We start from the raw sequence: 23,432 nt of genomic DNA on the forward strand, positions 1-23,432 counted from the left end.
ATGACATGGGATGTCTGCAGGAGCCTGAAGACATCATGTGGACAGCCCAAATAATCCTTCCAACAAGGCAAGCTGATAGCATGTTAAAAACCCCATCTGGAAAAGCCCCGAGTCTCTAGTGTTCTTTTATCCAGGGGAAACTTAAATGTGCTGTCCTGGGACTTCTAACCACTTGGGAAGTGGGGAGCACACAACAATATTCTTATTAAAGAAGAGCTCAGTAAGTCACAGCGTATTTCTGTACATGTTCATTCAGAAGTAAGCCCCACTGAGCTTTTAAGATCGCAGCGTTGATCTTTTCAGGACTATCAAATGGGACAGACTTGATATACAAACGTTGGTGGGGACTCTGGTGATACGGCTGTGGCATCTCTTCAAAGAAAGTATGCCAAGGTTGACTCCAAACCCAAGCTGTCTTGAAACTGGGCCCCTAAAGCATTGCCATCTGAACTGACTGCTAAGGCCCCATTGAAATGGGGGGGGGGCTTGCTTCTGCTGTTTAGGTTGGCAGGAATGGGGGTAAGAGACATTCTGTCTACCAGATGTTGGAGTGGATCCAAATTTAAGCTAGATCAACTGAGCTGGCAGAAGTGGACTTCCCAGCCTCCTCCTCCCCATGGTACCCCCTCCAGCCCCTTAAAATGATACACAGAGGATCAGGAGACCTTGGTGAATGTGATGAGCTATGGTGTGCAGTGTGTGTGTCTGTGTGTGTGTCTGTATGTGTAATCCCCCAAAATAGGTTGAGGGCTTCCTGCAAGAGAAACCCTTCCTTTCAAGGAAGACAAATCCTTGATCCAACCTATTGGCTGCACCAAAGCAGCAGACACAGCACCAGTGCAGGGACAGGTGTGGTGCCTGTGGACATCAATGCACCTCAGGGCACCTTGCTGGTGCCAGCCAAGGTGCCCAGCCCTCCCACTTTTTAAAATACATTTTCTTATCAGTAGCTGCAACTCCAGTGAAATAGGCATCTGTTGATGCTGAAAACTGGGTTCAAAGGAGTTGCTTGGTGAGTTGCTCAGACCCACCTCTGCCATGTACTGAGTCTTTTGGGTGGGTTACTTGTTCTTTTGCCACACCTCTCATGGGAGCCATTTTGTGGTGATGCTCAGGATAGTTTCTCAAATTGCCAAATGTGCCCATGGACCCCCAAAGTTGCCTCCCCATGCCCTAGAGTATCAATCTGGTAGTACCTTTGCATGTTTTTCATCTCTCTGTAACTTGCTATATTCACTTTTCTGAACCACCATTTCCTTCCTTCCCCTCGATTCTCAAGACTATGAAGATTATTTTTATTTTAGTTCTGTAACTGAGTTCGTAGCAATGAGGAGAACCATAGACTGTCCTTTTTCATTTAAAGGAATAATGTCTGAATTATTATGAATCTTCTTGCAGTTGTCTATGAGTCCTCTAAGTGGAGCTTCAACACTGACTCAGGCAATGATTGTTAGGCTGGGGACTCCACTGCAGTAAAAACCTAAAACAGCTGTCCATGCCAGCGCAATTCTTGCTAGGTGTGGAGGCTAGGGATGGGGGAGAAATCTGTTTAATCCAAATTTTTATATGAACTTACCAAATTTGCCCCTCCCAAACCAAGAAGTCAACCAAAATGCACTTGTGCTCCAAAATTCACACTGCACTGAATTTTGTGATACAGTTCTCCACCCAAGCACTTTGTACAAAAAACGCGTACATTAGCGAAATGTGCACACAAACATGTGGGTATTAGGGGACATTATGTGCAAAGTACGTTCTAGTGAAAATTGCATGCAAAAATGTGTATATTAGGGGGGGAAAGTGGACAAAGAAGTATGTGAATTTTCATGCAGACTTTTTCAAAACAAATTCATACCTTAATGCAGAACTAGGCTGAAATGTGCTTACATTTGAAAATGGCAAACTGAGTACAACCAATAGGTATATTAAGGCTGCAGTTCTATACACATTGACCTGAGAGTAAATCCCATTGAACATAGTGGTTTTTACATCTGGGTAGTCATGCATAGGGTTGTGCTGTAAGAATATTTTGTTCATTGACTTCATTAACAAGTTTGACCGTCTGAGGAGTATGAATAGTTCTTTCCGTATTAGGAAAAGCCTTCCAATGTCAGCAAAGGTATAGAGTTATCAGACTTTGAATCTCCAGCAACTGCTCATATTACATATTCATCTTTAGTGCTCCGGTTATCAAGATGTGTCTAAACAGTCTTCACCTTGTGAGTCACTCATTCAATTTATGAATTTACTGCAATTCATCTTTTTTTCATGTGTACCTGAATGTGTTATAGTACCACCATGGATAGAAAGAAGAAAAATAGACTTAGGCACATAAAATGAATGTTTCAGTTCACCTTTAGTTTATGGTCAATCACTCTCACCTCATCACAACCTTCTCGGTTCACTTCAAACATCTGATGAAGTGGTTGTGGCCTGAAAAAGCTTGTACAAACAGTAAATCAAATGACTGTTAAGAATCTAGATGCTGATATGGGTAAACCAAGATGCTTCTCACATCCTGGTGGCATCTGCTAACATGGAAGAACAGAAATAGGTTCATTAGGCTTCTCTGCTGCTGGCTTTTATCTTGGTTCCTACTACGGTTTTATTCTGTTTTAAATGTATGGTTTTTATATTATGGTTTACTATGTTATTGTATTTTACAGTTTTAAGTTTTGTAAACTGCCCAGAGAGCTTTGGCTAATGGGCAGTATAAAAATGTAATACATAAAAATTCTTCTTTTCACTATATCAGCAACTTGTTCAGAATAGCTTTGACCACTTTACCACATATTTCAATTCAGGTAGGTAAACAATGATTTATGTTCAACACAAACAGGGCCCAAACTGACCTGAAGCCTTTCTCCTGCCCTAGTTTGAGATCCTGTCATGACCCAGCGTACCAATTCCCCCTCCTCAAGAGGAGAACCTCTGATATAGACCTTTCAGACCAGAAGATGATGTGGCCACAGAAACACATATCAATGCCCTTCCTGTCTCAGGGCCCTCAGCCCCAGAAGAGCCCCTTGGACCAGCCCCCCTTGTTTTGGAGGAGTTCACATTGCCATCCTCAGCTTCTGAGGACTCTGGTTCTGACGCCACCATCAGGCCCCACTTGCCTCCATGCCTTCACAGCCAAAGGCTTCAAAAGCAAGTATGGCCCCTTTAAGGGAGTAGGCTCATACATTGTGTGGGAGGAGCTGGCAGCAATAAGAAGACCAAGTCCTATTTAAGGCACAGTTTGAGTCTGCCATTCTTCACTTACATGGGAGGAAATCCCATTTAACCACCATGAAGCCACTTCTTCGGCTGCAAAACGGAAGCCAACAGTTGTTGGAGCAACATGCAAGCTGAACTTGTCTGGGCAGCAGCCCGGGCCCACCTGGGAGTGCTCAGTAATGCTATCCATTCTATGGTTTCTCTAGCTCTTGCTTTGTCTGATCTTGTTTCTGGGCTGTCCTCTGTACTCAACATGATCTGTGGCCTGAAATGATACAGATCCTTTAAATTTGGTTCCTATAGACTTGTATAAAATCTCACTTTTTTTTCAAATGGCTAACATAGGGCAAACTCTTGGGGTGGGGAGAGACTAAATGTCACAATATATTATAGTGTTATGGGGTTTGGGTTGTTCTGAATGACCTTTTAAGGATCCTGTACAGTCCATTGCCTAAGACTAAAAACAGATTCAAGATCCCTGAGAACAACATAATCCTTACGTTGGGGCAATATCGCTTAAGATTAGAAAAGAACAGTTGATAGCTGGTAACATTCCAGTGATGTGTTTCAGCAGGAGCTAGGATGACCAGAGCTACAGCACCCTGCAAAAGATGCCTGTCCATCTTCTGAGTAGACATGTATAGGTTAGCACTGTTAATGGTTATTCTGTCATGACACACAGGCTGCAGAACAATACATAAAACAGGATGATCAGGCTTCCGTTTTGCAGCCGAAGAAGTGGCTTCATGGTGGTTAAATGGGATTTCCTCCCATGTAAGTGAAGAATTGCAGCCTAAAGTATTGATTTCTTGCAGGCTTTGATAAAAAGTAACATCCACAAATGAGATTGCATTTAAGGGGACAGAGTTAAAATCGAGCAAGTACTGAATTTGGAGAAAGATCATGCAAAACAAACTCTTCCCGAAGGCAAAACGGGAAAAAGACAGTATGTTTATGCAAATCCCCTCTTTTAAATCCTGTTATATAATTCTAATTACATTCAGCCCTTGCCAGGCTTTCTGTCTATATTTAGGACAGCCATCTGCAACCTGGAGCCCTCCAGATGTGTTGGACTGCATCTCCCATCATTCCTAGTCAACATGCATGGCCATGCTGGGTGGGAATTATAGGAGTTGCAGTCCTACCCATCTGGAGGTCACTGGGCTGCAGATGGCTGATTCTCTGGGTGATTGTGTCCTCTGTCTGATTTATTCAGCTTGCACCAGACTGCTGAGTTTATGGCTGGAGTGTTGCATTTATTACTAAGACATACAGGCTTCTCTTTGCTCTCCAGTTCTTGCAGTCTGCATGTGGTCCATTGGGTTCGGCCCATATGCTACTTGGTGTTGACCCTCAGCACTGACAAAAATCCATAGCATATTTGTGTGGACCAGCATGTCTCTTGATCTTTATGAACGCTCATTATAATGGGTAGTAGAAGGGAAAGACACACGGCTCCACAGATGCCCGTCAACATTTGACAAAGGTGTTTTTTCTGTTCTCCCCAATGAAGTCTTTTGTTGCATTTATTTAGACTGATAACAGCTGTTGGGATGCTTGTTTCTTGTTGTTATTTGCTGCATTTGTTCCTATTTCCTTTACTGGCTAATCTGTTTTAAAGTATTGTTGATATTCTTTTTGTCATTTTCCCACATTAGTTTGTGGTGTTTTTTTTTAAAGAAAAGCTATTAAAAAGTTGTGTAGAATAATCGATCAAATAACCTACTCTGTGTTTGATGTACTGATAGTGCTATAAAAATTAAAAACAAGGGAGTGCTCCTAAGCTCCCAAGGAGGGCAGCTAAGGAAGGAGCTGTTGCATGCTGCAGACCTCCCTCTCTGTTCACTTCCAGAGGTCTCATGGTGGCAGTAGAAAGTTCTTCCAACATACCCACGGTGACCCCCAAAATAGGGTATATTGGAGGGGTCAGAGGGGGCCATAGATCCGCAGAATCCTACAGCCTCTTGTTCCCCAGGCTCAAGACTCTAAACCAGGGATGCAAAAAGTGACCTGCCGGACCCTCTACATCTGCCATGAAGAAAAATTGTGGCTGCACTGTGGGGTTTCCCTTCCTAGTGCTAGTTAGGAAATTATTTCCCTTTTCTTCAATCTCTGCTGAGAAATTGGAGATAAGGAAATGGTTTCCTTCCTAGTGCTATGCAGTGCCCTCCGGATGTTTTTGGACTGGAACTCCCATCAGCCCCAGCCAGGAGTAATGGGAGATGCAGTCCAAAATTCCATGTTTGAAGCAGGGTGATTGCAGGAAAAACGCCTTGTCTGGAAGCCCCCATGGTCTCTGCAGCTGGACTTGTGGGTGTTTGTGAGGAACTGGTAGGGGTGGGCACATGGTGCCACCTTTGGTGCTCTGGCTTTGAGCTTGTCTAAGTTCCACCCCCTCGTTGATGGGAGATTGCAGTGATGTAGCCAATGCTTAGCCCTTTCCCTGTTGCAACTGTTTGTTCTGCTTCATTCATCTAGGCTGTGATCCTGCAAGGCAAAAATGCTCTTGAGTGTTTGTCCAGTGGTAGTCATGGTTGGAGTGGAGTTCCTTCCAGTTGTCAATGGGAAGCATACCTGAATGTGGGGGTGTATGTCTTAACATTGTGTCTCCTGTTGGGATGGGGAGAGGGACTGCTACTAGCCATTGAGGGGGGTGAGAAGATAGTTTTACCAATGCAGTTCAAGCAAGACACAGTTTTCACATACACCGAGGAGGTGGGGAGAAAGACATGGTGGACAGTTGCAGGAGACCAGCAGTTATACCTTGTAGTATGGATGTGCCCTTCTCTTGCTTGATTGAAGGCAAAAGGAGAAGGGGACGGCAGAGGAAGAGATGGCTAGATAGCATCACCGATGCAATGAATATGGACTTGAGCACATTCCGGGAGAGAGCGCAGGACAGGAAGGCCTGGTGTGCTATGGTCCATGGGGTCACGAAGAGTCGGACACGACTGAACAAGAGCAAGTTTAGAAGAAGTTCAGATCAACTTTATTAGTGCTTTTATACACATCATCGAAGAAGGCTATCTAATACTCTTCAACTACAAGCACCCCCTAAACTGGGTGTGTGGGTGTAAGTAAGCAAAGGCATGAGATATGGTTACTTGCTTCCCTCAGCGAGAGGGCACATGTTGCCTTTTGCAGAGGCAAAGAGGAAAGGGAGGGAGGGAGTAGGAGAAAGGAACCAATCAAGTTACAGGACAACAAGGGTGATGAACAAGACAAGCAGCTGTTGATATAGCAATTTATTGCCCCCCAGTGTCTGGAAGCATGCCGATTTGTTCCTATTATCCAACAGGACATACATACAAAATCCCAATAACATGAATATTTTAAGTCATCAAATATGAAGGGAGGGGCCATAGCTCAGTGGTAGAGGAGCTGCTTTGCATGCAAAAGGTCCCAGATTCAATCCCCAGCATCTCCAGGTTGGGCTAGGAAAGAATCCTGCCTGAAACCCTGGAGAGCTGCTGTCAGTGTTGACGATACTGGACTAGGTGCACCAAGGGTCTGACTCAGTATAAGGCAGCTTCCAGTGTTCCTATGAATCACCAGTAAAAGGTCTGTTTCAGCTATGCATCTTCGTCAAGTTCATACAGATAATTGATGGCTTCTAATTCCTCAGGAGGACTGTCAGATTCCAGCTTGAATCATTAGTAAGCACTAGTCCTCCCAAAATAGTTATATAGGAAGTGCAATTATTCAAACTTGTAGTATCATCCTTTCTAGAAATTACTTCCTTGGGTTTGGGGAGTGATCTTGAGACAGCTTGTAATTTATATAGTAGCACAGTCTGTATCAATTAATTTGAAGTAATTTTCTACAAAGGATGATACTGAAAGTCTGAAAGACTGAGCTTACTATATAATCATTTTGGGAGGACTAGCACTTACTAATTATTCAAGTGGGGTAACTTTCATTTTCATGGTCTTTTTTTAAAAAATGAAACCCTACAATTCATAGATGTGTTTCAACTTTAGCAAGCAAGAGTACAGATTGAGAACCCCTTAACAGTGCAGTTCTATATTACTCAGAAGCAAATCCTATTAAACTTAGTGGTGCTTGCTGGATCAGACCAAAGTCCACAAGTCCAGCATTATTTTAAGAATTATTAAATTATTATTTTAATAATAATTCTTATTATTTTAAGAATCCTAACATTAAGGGATCTATCAAAAACAAGGCAGTGGTTTGCTGTTGGACCACTTCTGCCCACTCCTGACATTGATTAGTTTCTAATAAGGTCTGACATAGAAATTTGCACATCCTTAAACAAAATGGGAGGTCATCTGATAAAAGATGCAGTTTTATCTGTATCCCTATTTTGTGTTTGCCACATGGAAACAAATACCTACACACACTAAAAACCTGAGTTTTCCCCATTTTTCTATATCACGTGAGGCTATGACTTGGCTTGGCTCAAAGCTTATGTTGTGATGTAGAGGTGTGCATACTTCAGTGCCTTATTCAAGCTGCTTGTACTCTTCTGTGTTGAGGAAGACATTGGGAACCAGCCACCTTCAGCCTTGTATCTCGCATATACATGCAGATAAAGATGTGCACTTCAGGAAGGATGCACATTGATGTGACAATTTTGAACAAATTGACTTGTGCTATTCGAGCTAGCCAAGGAATATGTACTAGCACTAGGTCTGAACAAGATTAGAAATAGTTCAGACAATTTTGGGATGACAAGGAAATTACAATGACTGGCAATGCCTTCTTATATAGGGAAATTCCTTAAAATTAAGTGCAATATAAATACTATAAATAAATAAATAAATGCGCCTGTACTAACAAAACCAATATACAGCTGCAATCCTGGGAGTAAGCCCTGTTGAATATAGTGGGACTTAACTTTGAGTAGACATACATAGGATTGTACTCTAAATGAATGATCTTAAGATATCTTGTTTGGAAAATACATATAACTACTTTCCAATCTCCATTTTGAGATTGACAATTTTTATCAATCTTATATCTGAAAGTGTAAATTAAAAACAAGGGAAAAGGCAATAATGTGAGAATTCTTATATGAAAGGTGAATTCTTATATCTTATACTAGCAAACAGATCCGGCTTTGCACAGACTGGGAAGAGCCCTTAGTTTGATACAACGAAGCGAGACACACCTGTCTTCAAACTGTATGAACTGCAAAACTGTGTCCTGGTTAAGAAAGTATGCCATGTAGTGACTGAATATGGTACTGCAGGCTTCAACCTCACAGACACATTTCAAGTAATTATAATTATTGTGTTTTTTTCTTCGTCTCCTGAAGATTGTCTTGCGCTTCCCTCTCTGTCAGCCATGACTCCCTTCTCCACTGTTCCTTTTCTCCACCTCCCACCGCATCAACTGCCAACATTCTTCCTCTGTTACCTGGGCAATTTGCCCCCCCCGCTGTATCTGTCTGATAATATAGGTTGAGTATCTGATAGCAGACAAAATTTTCAGTATGCCCAAAATCGTCCCAGGTAGAGGTACAACAAATTCTGAAAGTTTCATAACAATTGGATTTATGGGTTTTGAGGCCGTCGAGGACATACAAACACTTCCATTTATACACTTCCAACAGAGATGACTTAGTGGATTAAGTAGCAGTTAACAGGAACTCTTGGGGAAAGTGACCATGTTATACTTGAGTTCTTGGTTCTAAAGGAAGCAAAAGCCGAGTGTAGCCAAACGCGTACCCTGGATTTTAGGAAAGCCGATTTTAATACATCCAGAATAATGATAAGTCAGGTCCCATGGCAAGCAACTCTTAACAAGAAAAGGAGACCAAGATGAGTGGGAGTTTTTAAAAAAAGGGAATTCTCAAGGCAGAATTACAAAGCATTCCAACAAGAAAAAAAGGTGGAAGTCAATAGAAGAAGCCAATGTGACTTCACAAAAAGCTTAGAGATGACCTGAAAACAAAAAAGCACACATATAGGAAGTGGAAGGAAGGCCAAGCAACAAAGGAAGAGTACAGGCAGGTAGCACAGAATTGCAGGGATGGTGTCAGGAAGGCTAAAGCTGAGAACAAGTTGAGGTTAGCGAGGGATGCTAAAAGCAACAAAACTTTTTTCAGCTATGTGCATAGTAAAAGACAGAGGAAAGAAATGGTGGTTCAGCTATAAAACAAGGGTGGCAAAATGATAACAGATGACAAAGAAAAGGCAGAAGTGCTCAATTCCTACTTTGGCTCAGTCTTCTACCAAAAGAGGGTCTATGACCCCACTGGCAATGGCGAAGTACAGGCTGCAGGGGCAGGATTGCACCATGAGATCAATAGGCATATGGTCAAGGAACACCTAATTACTTTGAATGAGTTCAAATCTCCAGGGCCAGATGAACTGCACCCTAGAGTAATAAAGGAACTGGCAGAAGAACTCTCAGAACCACTGTCTATTCTCTTTGAGAAATCATGGAGGTGGGTGAAGTACCACATGACTGGAGGAGGGCTAATGTTTTCCCTATCTTCCAAAAGGGCAAAAAGGAGGAACCTGGGAACTACATACCAGTCAGCCTGACATCAATCCCTGGGAAAATTCTGGAGCAGATTATAAAGCAATCCATCTGTAAGCACCTTGAAAACAACGCAGTGATTATCGACGCCAACATGGATTTGTCAAGAACAAATCCTGCCAGACTAATTTGATCTCATTTTTGGATCAAGTGACCTCCCTTATGGACTGTGGGAATAGTGTAGACATAATATACCTCGACTTCAGCAAAGTTTTCAACAAAATGCCCCATGATATCCTGATGAGCCAACTAGCTCAAAGTGGGCTAGATGAAACAACGATCCGGTGGATCCACAGTTGGCTACAGAATTGGACTCAAAGAGTGCTTATCAATAGGATCTTCTCAAACTGGGGAGAGGTAACGAGAGGGGTACCGCAGGGCTCAGTCCTGGGCCCGGTGCTCTTCAACATTTTTATTAATGACTTGGAGGAGGACGTGCAGGGAATGCTGATCAAATCTGCAGATGACACAAAATTGGGTGGGATAGCTAATACCCTGGAGGACAGAAACAAAATTCAAAGTGATCTGGATAGGCTGGAGCACTGGACAGAAAGCAACAGAATGACATTTAATAGGGATAAATGCCAAGTTCTGCACCTAGGAAAAGAAACCAAATGCACAGTTACAAGATGGGGGATACGTGTCTCAACAACACGACAAGCGAGAAGGATCTTGGAATTGTTGTCGATCACAAGCTGAATATGAGCCAACAATGTGATATGGCTGCAAAAAAGGCCAATGTTATTTTGGGCTGCATTAATAGAGCATAGCTTCCAAATCCCGGGAAGTACTAGTTCCCCTCTACTCAGCACTGGTTAGGCCTCATCTGGAGTACTGTGTCCAGTTCTGGGCACTGCACTTTAAGAAGGATGCAGACAAGCTGGAGAGGGTTCAGAGGAGGGCAACAAAGATGATCAGGGGACTGGAAACAAAGCCCTATGAAGAGAGACTGAAAGAACTGGGCGTGTTTAGCTTTGAGAAGAGAAGACTGAGACAGGGATTTCCGGTAGGAGCCATGTCACCCTGGCAAGCGTCCTGCGGAGGCTCTGCAGGTCACCTCCTCAAACAGCTTTTAAAAGTTTGAAAAACCTTTTCATCTTCCCCTTGAGTTAAAAGGGGAAGCTAGAGTACTATCTGGATAAGATCTTGGAAGAACAACTCTTTTTGCAGAGCAGCAGAAGAGCTGGACTCTAAGGTCAGTTTTCTGGAGCGTCATCTACTCAAAGCTGTTTTGAAATTCCTATGCAATTAGGAGACTTCAGGGCTGACGAGCTCCAAAGGTATTTATGAATTAAAAATACCACCAATATCTGAGGACCTGCAAAATCTGTTGAAGTGACTGTTTGTTTGTAATTATACTTACTTGCTTTCTTTACCGAAGAGGAGGATGGCAGCATCAAGGGGAAGGAAAAAAAGCCGCGGGACCACTGCCAACTCCCCCAACCCCTCCCTTGGCAAAGGTTTCTAGAGATGCCGGAGATGTAGAGGAGTTGCTGGCTCTGATAAAAACTTTGTCTTCTCAATTAGCAGAACAGGCTAAGAGGCTGGATACAATCCAAGATTATATTACTAACCTTCAAGGGGCTGTGGATTTAATTAATAGGTCTTTGCAAAAGATGGAATTGAAGGTTAATGCTCTCCCAAGACCAGATGTCTGCACAAGAGACAGTTATGCATGCCTCCCATAATATCCGGTCTGCGAGAATTTCCCAACTGGAGGCATATACTCGTAGAGCGAATCTGCGTATCCTTGGTATTAAAGATCTGCCTGCTGATATAAGTCTGTCTAAATTCTTGGATAAATTTCTGCATGAGCTACTCGCTCTGCCATCTGATTATTTACTCGATATTGAGCATGCATACCATGTTCCAGGTCCAGTTCATGGCATCAAAGGGACTGCCTATACTGTTATAGTTCAATTTGCAAGAGTTTCTACAAAAAATCATATTTTGCGCTTGGAAAGAGAAGTGGGATAACTTTTGGGGGGGCAACATGAGACAAAGTTATGTTATTTCCAGATTACACTAAAGAAATCGCTGACAAAAGAAGGCGATTTACCAAGGCGAGAAATCAGGCAAGACAAATGAATCTGCAATATCATATCAAATATCCTGCTATATTTTGCATTATTTTTGAAGGCCAGATGAAAAAGTTTTTAAATCATGAAATGGCGGAGGCTTGGCTAGCTGGCGTTCAAAGTAAGGCATGGGAGACATCTTGCCCAGCCTCATGAGTTGGGAACTTTTCAATTATTATTGTACTTCGGATTTGTTTGGGTTATAAGGTCCGGGCAGTATTCCAGTCCAGAGGACTGTTTACATACATCCCACTTTTTCTCTCTCTCTTTTTTTCTTACTTCCTCTTTTTTTTACATTAGACATGATATACTGTATAATAAAATTCCTGTTTGTGTGTGTATAGATATGTATACATTCATATATAGATTTAGAAATGACACTATCTAAAATATAGATAGCATAAAATTTGTTAGTGATTTGTTATTACTTATCCTTTTTAATTTCCTTCCTTTTTTATTATTACTATCATTATTATGAGACTTTGATTAGTAATATTTTTGGCTGGTTAAATTGTTAAGCTTTACTATTATATGTTAACTGAAGGGCAATATGTGGTTATTGGAAATGAATTGGAGGCTTGCTCCCTTGCTATAAGACTGAAGATACGATATGAAATGTAAGGTTGATTATGCTATACTGAATTTAATATTGGCAATGTTATAGGTATAACTGTTAAGTAGAATGATACTTGAAGTTTGTGTTTAATGGAGTTTAAATTCTTTTAAGTAACTTTTTATATTTTTTCTTTTTCTTACTTGCTTTCTTCTTTCTTTTCCTTCTTCTTCCCCCCCCCCCCTTTTCATTATTGCTGTGTCCTCCTAAGAATACTGTATTGTTGGAAACTGTAGATAATGACTAGGTTGTTGGTATTGTTTATTTCATTTATAAAGATAAAAAATAGAATAAAAATATTTTCAAAAAAAGAGAAGACTGAGGGGAGATATGACAGCGCTCTTCAAGTACTTGAAAGGATGTCACAGAGAGGAAGGCCAGGATCTCTTCTCGATCATCCCAGAATGCAGGACACGGAGTAATGGGCTCAAGTTACAGGAAGCCAGATTCCGGCTGAACATCAGGAGAAACTTCCTGACTGTTGGAGTAATATGACAATGGAACCAATTATCAAGGGAGGCGGTGGGCTCTCCCACACTGGAGGCGTTCAAGACGAGGCTGGACAGCCATCTGTCAGGGATGCTTGACTTGGATTCCTGCATTGAGCAGGGGGTTGGACTCGATGGCCTTGTAGGCCCCTTCCAACCCTACTAGTCTATGAGTCTATGATATATATTATAATAATAAATAGAAGATAGTTAATGTGAGAATTGGTATATGCAAGGAATGTGCACAGTGGACGCTGGTGGTTCCAATTTTGGTGGGACTGTGAATCCATTCTGGGTTTCAGTCAGAACCAGCTGGAACTCTAAAGAAGCTATCCAAGGTGTGAAACCTATTATGGGGGATGGGGTTCAGCACCTTGGATAGCTCCTTAAGAATTCTGGCTGGTTCTGACCGAAACCCAGAATGGATTTACAGCCCCACTGAAATCGGAGCCACGTTGTTATAAAATATTTTGCTGCAATAGACTAATAGGGCTACCTTTTGGAAATAATTACACCCCGTTTGTTTTCTTATTTGTTCCTTTGGTTTGTTTTTGCAATAATTTGATATTCTTTGCGTGTTGAAATGGCGAAACAGTGGCTGAACATATAAGCGTCTTTCTCTGGTTTTAAATTTGACCAAGAAAATAAATAAAGGGGGGGGGGGGTTGTTATGGTCTTCCCGTTCCATTCAATGGCAGAACTTGCCCAGGACTTCATTTCCCAGGCTCCGCCGCGCGCACCTCCACCCCGCCCCCCTCTCCCCCGTTTGCTGTTATCTGCCAAATCCTGCCGCCTGCCAGAACTCGAGCCCAGCTTATCCGCGCGCGCCGGGGCGGAACTCGGGCTTGTGCGAGCGAGCGAGGAGGAAGGGGGCGAGCGCCGGGTGCCCGCGGGTCTCGCTGCAGCCGCGCTGGGAGGCGCGCTCTGGCTGCCGCCGAGCCCTGCCTGGAAGCCGCAGGAGCGAGCGGTCCGCGGGCGCCTCTTCGCCCCGGCCGAAGGGGGCGCTGCGGGGCGAATGTAGCGAGGGAGGCAGGAAGCATGGTCGTCCGCGTCTTCGTCGCGTCCTCCTCGGGTTCCGTGGCGGTGAGTAGGGAAGGAGGGAAGCCGGAGGCGGGGAGGCGAGGCGAGGCGAATGGACGCGGGAGCCGGAGGCAGGGTCCGGTGTGAAGGCAGCGGGGCTTGCCTCTGAGGAAACGGGCTGGTAGCCAGTGTCAGCCCTACTCGGAGCCGACCCATTGAAATGAATGGGACGTAGGCGAGTCGTGGCTAACCTTGGCCCCATTCATTTCAACGGGCCGACTCCAAGTAGGGCTGACACCGGATGCTGCCCATGCGTAGGGCGATGGGTCAGATCTAAACCAAAACCCAGACGCCTCACTGGACGCGCCGTTCGCCTTCTGAAGGGCTTCCATGCGCAGGCAAGGAGAGGAAAAATAATCGTGACTGAGAACAACTCGTTTGCCCGTCCCGGATCGGCAAATGAAGCCTCTGGAGCAGGAGAGCTTGCTCCGCGGAGGGACGTTCGGCAGCAACGGCTTGGCTTGGAGCAAACGCATCTCCGCCGTTTCCCACGGAGGGCTGTACCGGGGGCTCATATCGGGCCGTGTTATCTTGTCATCTCCGTGCGTAAACTCTTGGGTAGGGCTGGAATGCGGTTTACTCCTCCCATGCTGCTGCTGCTAGTACTACAGATTCGTGGTGCTGAGCTCTCTACCTCCGACCCACATCCTTTCACTCAGAAAGCAGGGGAAGCCTCATGAGCATTACGATCTACGTTTGGCGTTTTAACAAAATTAAGGCTTAGAAGAATAGGTGGTTTTCTTATTGGTTTTCTTAAGAAATGAGAGTGACTCGGGCTCCTCAGAATCAACACAGAGTCATTAAAAATGCTCTATTTACGTAAAAAGAATCAGACATCCATATGCTCGAATGGCTTGGGGGACTATTGGATGTGCTCAAATAATCACACATTTAGGCAGCAGACCTATGTGCATGGACTTGGGTATCAATAGAATTAAACTCATTGTGATGTACTTCTGAGTCAACATGTATAGAACTGGGATGTGCATCAATGCAAATTCGATTAAGGGCTTGGCATTATACTATGGAAGACGTGAGTCCATGGAAAAGGAAAAAATCTGTAAGAAAGAATTGGACTAAAAAGTACACACTGAAATATAATTTAAACCAACACATATAGATCTTTGAATAAAAACTTGTCATCTTACCTGGTGTACAAATAAACCGTAAGCACCATATAATATAGAATGTGTAATTCAAAGAAGAATAGCAAAGATTGAAGATCTGAGTCTTTTTGGTCCTAACAATACTTATACTGATATATTTCATTTATAATACTGGAAACAAATAAATAAATCTGCTGTTTGAATTAAGGCTATCTACTGACAAGGAAATTATAGGTGATGGATTAATAAGGAGCTTTTTTACCTGGTTAATCAATTACATTTTAAATAACATTGCGTATTGCCAAAACCTCAACAAAAGTATGTTTGAGATATTGAACGACGTGTAAGATGACTTGCAATGCAATAAACAAAATTTACCACTCATATGGAAGGAAAGACCAGGCTTAATATTTTAATTCCAATTACAGTAGTAGTAAAATAGCCTCAAATAATATAACAGTTATTAACTGGCACACTCATTAATATAAAATGGTCCCCACTGACACAGGCTATTTTATGTATATGTACTTGGGAACAAGTGCTATTTAACTAACTGGGGCTTCCTGAATAAATATGCTTAGGATGTGGATGCATAGCTTTTCCTGATTGATCTACCAATCAGAGTTTTTAGCACTAGTTTGTATAGGTCCCCATGATAGGCAGGAAGTATGAATAACTAAGGTTTCCATAATAGAGTACACTCACACCATGTTAAAATAGTAATTGATTGGCATTCTTGCAACAACACTAGGCTGGTATTTGCTTTATATTTTAAAGGCCCTAGGGCAGCCTTCCCCAACCTGATGCCCTCCAGATGTTTTGAACTGCAACTCTCATCAGCCCTAGCCAGCATTGCCAATGGTGAGGGATGCTGGGAGTTGTAGTCCAAAATATCTGGAGGGCACCAGGTTGGGGAAGGCTTCCCTAGTGCAGGCAAATGGTGGCACACTAAAAAGTGTAAATTAAAAGTGGGTCCTACAACAAAATGTTGCAGAGCCAACCTTTCCCTGTTCATGATTCCAGCCACTTCATCCCACCCCTTTCTCTCTCTCTCTCTCTCTCTCTCTCTCTCTCACACACACACACACACACACACACACACAGTTTTCCATTTTTCCCTCCCCCACAGACATAGTCAGCGTTCCATGGGTAGTGGGCATGCTACTCCATCCTCACTGTATTGTGCTAGTTCCTTTGTTCTCCCACTTGCTTTATTTATAAATATTTTTATACTTCTGCATACTTTGGGGTACCCCCAAGTCTGCTGACACCTCCTCTTGTGCAGGGGTGGTGCAGTTTTGGCTACGTAAGAACCAGCAGTCAGAGAATTAAGATGTTGATCACAGTCTTGTAAAACAAGTAAAATCAGAAATAATTTTTATTGTATTTTCTTCAGGTATGACATACATATTTCTTCACACTTTGTGCTGGTAGTTAAAACTGCCTATCGCCTTCTGGTGATACAACTCATTTTGCACGTGAGATCTCTCGCCGTATCCACTTGAATTGGTCATTCATATTTCTTAAGGTATATCAATATTTACACTCAGATTACATGTACTCTAAATGAGAGTTAGTGGAGGGTTTCTCAGTAATGGTAACTGCTTATGCTTCGGGAACGCTGGTGCTGAACTTTGTATTCTGTACACACACACATGACCTCTGTGGACTTTCCCTTCCCACTGGAAGATTCGCTGGAAACCCTTTGGCTGTGTAATATCTGTGTTCAGTTCATTTGCACGATGAAAGGTGGAGCTCCTGATACAACTTGGCATGAAGCATATGCAGTGTTCAGTAGTTGTATACTAATGGCCAATAACAACTAATTATCTATTTCAGGAGCCTGCTGAGTAAATACAGATTTTTTTCAGAACTTGTGTAATGCACAGTCATTGAACACTCATAGTAGAAGCCTTCCCTTCCATTGTAACTGTCAGCCCGTTGTTATAACTGTCAGCCCGTTGTTATAACTGTCAGCCCGTTGTTATAACTGTCAGCCCGTTCTTGGCAGTTGATTTCTATTGCAGTAATGCAACACCAAAATCTTTCATACTTGTCACATATTTAAAAACAAAGTTGTTGTTAAAAACAAACTCTCTGTGCCTGCCCTTGATAATAGGTAACGAACTATGATGGGCGACTTAAGCTGCATCCTATGCGCATGTATGTATTTATTTATTTTTAGCATTTATTAGTCATTGTGTAGCTAATAGGAGTAATTTCCTGGGAGTAATTCCCATTGAACTCAGTGGGGCTTACTTCTGAGTAGACATGTATGGGCTTCCACTGTGCATCTGTGATCCTACACAGATTTGTACAGAAGTTAGTTCCACTGAAGTCAGTGGGACTTAGTGTTCCTTTCTTTCTCACAGGTATCCTGAGCCCCATATGTGCTCTGTTGTATGCATGCATTGTTGAGCGTTTGAGTTATCTCATTCACTGAACTGGAGAGAGCAGATCTGTAACAAATCACAGAGTTGGGTCAATTTCTTCTAGATAGTACTTCACCTGTGGAAAGTGAGGGTGTTTTCTAATCTGCAGAATAAACCTATCCAAGCAGAGGCCCGCCGTGTATCCCTGGGGTGCGTGAGTTACCTGAGCCTGAGGTGGGGTTGGGAAAATGAACATTGGCATTATAGGCAGGGAGGCCTGCTCTGACTTGGGTCTTACTTCATGTACAACTTCATTTTGTTTTTGAACAGTCAAAAAGCGGCCAGTCTGTGTGCAAGACCCAAACTACGCATTAAGCTAATCATGTAGCATGCAGCAGACGCTTGTCTTTTTGTTTTTTACTCTATTGTATATACGCATGGTCCTGATTCAGATTGGGGCCACTGCTCTCTGCAAAGGGAGCGTTAAACCTTCCTGCCCCCTACTGTTTGGTCATGAAACTACCCCCCCCCCCCACTGCCCCTGGATTCTTTTAAAAAAGGAAGTTTTCATTATTGTCAATGGAGACTTTTTTCTCTTTTCTCCCCCCCCCCCGCCCCAATTTTTGGGGGGGAAATGGTGGGCAGAGGAAGTCAATTTAGCCCCAGGCTTCTACATACAATTGAATGCTACATATGGCCTGGGAGGTTTCAAGGGGCAATTTAAGTAGATTGACTTTTGCTGCACCCTGAGAGGTATGGAGACTTTTTGACTGAGAATCCAAACCAGCCTCACCTCTGACCTGCAATATTAGCAGTGGACTCCATTGCAGGACTGCTATAAGCTACTCTCTATCAGCATAGTCTGCTAACTTGGAATAATGAGCTGCTACTCTCTCAGCCCAACCTGCAGTGTGGGGATAAAAGGGTTCTTGTCCTCTCTCAGCTTAAGCCCAACCTGCAATAAGGGTCTAATACTGCAGGACAGCACTACAGGGTTGTTGTAAATCATTCAGAATCTGTCCTGTAGTACTGAGTGTGAATTATACTGCAGGGCTGACATAAACCATTCTCTCCTAGCCCCTTCCAACCTGCAATATAGAGACTGAACTACCTTTGCTTTGAAATTTGAACTAGTATGGTATATGTTTTTTAAACATGATTCACACTAAATAAGAACCAAGTTAGAAAGAACAGAAACTCTTCGTTTTAATTCCCTAGGTTTTTTTAAGAGTGGGGAGAACACACTGGTACCCAGTCTCAGCTACATGAGAATCTTGGATTTCTCCATTAATTTCTATGTGCAGATTTCATTTCTGTCCTTGCAACATTTAAAAATTGCTACTAACTGTGAACCAGGAAATGACTTATCCACACTGTGGGCCAGTTCACACAACACAGCCAGGTCATCGTGGCTTAGTTAACCCACGATGAACTGCGGTGCATGCCGGGTACACGTAGCTACTATCGGGGCGATTGGGTGTTGCGCCATGTCATGTGAACCTATCCATCACGGGTTGAGGGTTAAAAAGCCTTTCATAACCCTACTACTAAACAAAGGTTATGTGAGGGTTGTTTAATCCTTGAATAACCCACAATGGCCAGGTTTGCAGGACATGGCACAACCCCCCAATTAGGGGCTGTATATTCCAAACAGCAGCTACACATGCCTGGCATACACTGTGGCTCACTGTGGGTTATTTAACCCATGATAACCTGCCATGTCATGTGAACTGGGTCAGTGAGATAGTTCTTTCCATCCTTTTTATATCTGTCTCTTCCTCTCTCCTCCTTTTGTACCTGTTCCATTCTATTTTGCCTCCCATCTGGTCCCCTGCCTTTTGTTTTTCTCCCAACAATCAATATGCTGTGACCACTGAGTGTGCTCAGTCCTCACTGGACTGTTTTTTTGTGGTTCTCCCCCCGTGGGGGGGGGGGAGTTGTCTATTTTTTTTTCTATTTCTGCAAACCTCCGGGTTTTTTGAAACCTGCCTGTAGCTGCTTGTTGTGCATAGATGCTGTCATTTTGGCTACAGATGCTCGAAGAATCCAAAAGGTATTAAAATATAACATAATGAGTTCAAGTAATGCAATGATTGCACATCCTCCGCACAACCTCATCACGCCCATGCAGCTGTTGGCATCCCTGAGGCTCAAAGTGTTTCTGTAGAAGCAGCATACTTTGGTAACTTACTGTAGATTAGAAGCCTCATTCAATAATTAAGGAAGTGTGATATATTAAACACTTCGGGTATGCAGTGTTTATTTTTGTAGAACATGTGCAGGACTGTGGTTGAGACTGCACAGTAGGTTACGCACGTTGACCTGGTTCACATATAATGCTATAGTTTATTTAACCCATGGTTTGTTGCCTTATGCAGTGCTTGTCTGGGAAATGACTGAACAAACTGTGGTTTGTTTTCCAATCCCTGAGTTGTTTGTTTTCCTCCTCCTTCTCCCGCTGCCTCCCTGTATCCCTTTGTAGTAGTACTGGTATGTAGATCAGCTGGTCTTTTTGACCACTCTTGCCTGTCACCTCCCAACCCAAGAACAACCCATGGTTCTGAGCTCACAAATAACAACCCATGGTTTAAACAACATAGAGTTCACAACCCAACAATAAAGGGTTCTCTTTCTGGGTTGTTCGTGGTTAACAAATCATGGTTTCTCAGCGCAGCTGGTTTCACACATCACAACAACCCAGAATTCAACAACCCGTGTGTGAAATAAACCATAGGTTAGCATTATGTGCGAACCAGGTTGGTGTCTCTGATTTGGTATCTGCACAAAAAAATAACCAGAAGTTCATTGTCACCAGGACCTCCCTCCCCTAAGGGGCAGGGTCCTGCTCCTCTCTGAAGCCCTATGCCTGGACCTGGGAAGGGGGACCAAAAACAAAGCCCTGTTCTGTGCCGGATAGGTGTTCTGAGCTTGGAGACTTTGGAGGTGGGGGTGGATTGCCACTGGAAGAGTAGGTTGCTAGGGTGAACCACGTGCAATAGAAGAGCAAGTAGGTGCTATGACTTTCTCATTTGTACTCAATCATCACCCCTAATGAGCACCTGATTTCCAGAACTATATGTTGCAGCAGATTCCCATAATTCATCTCCATTCCTGTGGTTTCTCTTGTCTGTCTACAGGCAAGCAGTTAGCTGTTCATGACATAGAGAGCTAAGGACATTCCTGACTATCAGGCTACTGATAGCCTTCTCCTCCATGCATTTGTCCAATCTTTTAAAGCCATCCAGATTTGTGGCCATGAGCCCTGTGAGAACAGAGAGGTTGGCAACTCCTATTTCTCTGATCCTTTCAGAAGGAAGAACACAGCATGGGCTGGAAGCTACACAGGCTCCGTCATGGGACTTTCTCTTGTGGCTTTGTGGTCAAGAGTGTTGCTTTATGGAGCAGGAGTCCTGGATTCTCCTGGACTCTCCCTTTCTCCATCTGAACTTATTGCCAGAAGGACAATCCCCTACCCCTGCCCAAAGGTAGGCCATGCCAGATGTTTTGGCCTACAGTGCTGTGGATTACAGTTCCAAGCCCTCTTGCTACTTGCTGTGCAATCCACAAACACTTCTATTCAATTAATAGTACTTCTTCACACCTAAAGGGACTACAAAGCCTGGGAGTTGTCTTCAGGGCTTAATTAGCTAAATGGCACTTTCATTAAGAAAGGTATTGAAAGCAAGGCAGTTGCCTTTTCAACTGTGGGCAGGTTTCCTGCTGTGCCGGGCTGGCTTTTTCTGAGCTCCTGCCTTCAGGGAGGATCTTCCTGATCCATCTTCTGATGGGCAGCCAATCTGGTATGACACCTCCCACCTCCTCCTCTCAACTCCGCCCACTGAACTTAGTGGCGAGTTCTGGCATCTGTCAAACTCCCTGCCCCTCTGACAGAGCCTGGGTTCCCACAGGGAGGGGAGATGATGGTCTCTGAGCCTGGCCCTCCTCCTCAATAAGCCCCTGGGAAGGTTCTCTGCTGGCTCCTGGGGAGTCTTGGGGAATTTTCTCCCCCACACCCTGTCTCTGCTGGGCTTCTTCTAACTCTGAATCTGAATCAGAGTCCAAAACCAAAACAGAAGGCCTGGGCTTCATCATGACATACAGCTCCCATCAGCATAGCCAATGGTGAGGAATCATGGGAGTTGTAGGCTAAAACATATGGAGGGCCACAAGTTTCTCACCCATGGTGTAGAAGCATTGTTCTCAAAGCAAAACACGAGCCATTCTGCTGTGAACCCTGTGGCTTCTCCATCTGGGCCTCTAACTGCAGCGCTACTGGAGCTTGTGGGTGCTAGTCCTTCTGGCTGCTTTGTTCCATGTATGTCATGGGTTGGCTATCTCCACACTTTGGTGCCTTCCACGCATGTGTAATGTAGATGGTACACGTGAGCAACCTAGTGATTGGTGGTGATGTTGGGTGTCTGTCAGTGTGGCTAAGGGCGCAATCCTATGCATGTTTAGACAGAAGAAATTCCTACAGCTTCTAACATTCCCCAGCCAGCCATGCTGGCTAGGGAACGCTAGGAGTTGTAGAACTTTTTACTTTCTAAACATGCAAAGGATTGCCTTCTAAATTGACTTTTGCTTCTGTGGCTGCTGTGAATGCATAGGACCACGACTGGCATTGGTCCTAGTGTAGCAACTTCCTGACATAGCAGGACCATAGGGTTAATCCATTGATTTATTACTTCAGAAGTCAGTGCAGGGCAAACTGTTAAACAGAATGAATACAACATACAGCAGATGGGAAATGTATAACGCAGGAGATGGGAGAAGCTCCTGTGGTCATCTTGGCTTGTGAATAGGTGTTACAAAGTTTCTCTGTTTTCACCTGCAAGACGTTAGCATGTAAATATATTGCAGGAAATCTATGCTGTGGAGATGATGATGACAACAGCGACAAGGATGGTTACACTTTATTTTTGGAGCCTATTACTGCTACTGTTTGTGAAGGGCTTAGTCACTTCTCATAACTAATTAGTATTTGGCTAGCTTTATTTTCTCCTAGCAGTGTTTTGCCAGTACTTTAATTGGAAGATTTATCACACTTGCCGCCATCCCACCACCATCACTGCCACAGCACACTCATACTTTTTAAAGCTTAATGTCAAATCTGGACTGAATTAGTTTGTGGCAGCCTTCCCCAACCTGGTGTACTCAAAATGTGTTGGACTACAACTCCTAGAATGCCCCAGGCAGGTGTGTATATCTCATGGGCTGTTGTAGGGTTATTTGAGGGTTGTTTCCCCTTCAAACAAGCCATGCTGCCTTGGTTTGAATGACATGACAAGCTGTGCCCAGGCGGGTAGTGAGAGAAATGACGCCTGGTATATCCCAGCACACACTGGGCATTAAAACAAGCCATGGTGGCTTATTTAAACCACGGTGGCTTGTTTTGATTGTGCAAACCAGGTCAATATCAAACAATTCAAATGCTTTCCCTGGCTTCTGATCGCACAATGTTAATTTATATCGGGAAGCCATCTTTTACCTCCCCTCTCATATATTTGAAGTTCTAGATTTCCTGATGTTTCACTTAATAAAACTAGTTGTACTGAAATTCAAAGCCCATCACTTTCTTGAAAGCATGAAGGAAATAATGCAAATGGTCTTGGCAGTGCACAGCTGGAAATTTTCTGTCTTAACTTGCCCATTTTGTATCCTTCTAAGCTGCTTAATGTTGATATTTGTTTAGCCAACTCTTGTTAACTATCTGCTGATTGTGCTTTCAGACTAAGCTCTTGAATAAATTTGCTCAGGCATGCAGAAAGACTAGTCATGTGTTTTCTACCAGTTGATGAGCTAATTGTTACTGTTGAACAGGGCTGTGCTTGAGAAATGGCTGACAGCAATTAGCATGTTTTGGAGATTTTTGCATTCTTTCGCTTTGTTCTGAAGCTCTCACAATTTCATTGAGGTGAGCTTGTGCCGTTCACAATCAAAATATGTTTGTTAACAAGTGTAAACCTTTG

The 23,432-nt window shown here is 43.4% G+C and overlaps 1 protein-coding gene across 4 annotated transcripts in view; it reads left to right on the forward strand.

Annotated features, from left to right (window-relative positions):
- The first annotated feature begins 13,746 nt into the window (after nucleotides 1-13,746).
- SH3BGRL2 (SH3 domain binding glutamate rich protein like 2) overlaps nucleotides 13,747-23,432 on the forward strand; it is a 43,391-nt gene continuing 33,705 nt past the window's right edge. For all 4 annotated transcript variants that reach the window (XM_084826973.1, XM_084826974.1, XM_084826971.1 and 1 more), the window contains exon 1: nucleotides 13,747-13,988. In XM_084826973.1, coding sequence (XP_084683099.1) covers nucleotides 13,944-13,988 — 45 coding nt within the window. In that variant the 5' untranslated portion in view covers nucleotides 13,747-13,943. The remainder of the gene's footprint in view (nucleotides 13,989-23,432) is intronic.

This window comes from Heloderma suspectum, chromosome 1 (assembly GCF_057233095.1).
Source record: "Heloderma suspectum isolate Gila_16-S chromosome 1, 16-S_ref, whole genome shotgun sequence".
NCBI classification, from domain to species: domain Eukaryota; kingdom Metazoa; phylum Chordata; class Lepidosauria; order Squamata; family Helodermatidae; genus Heloderma; species Heloderma suspectum.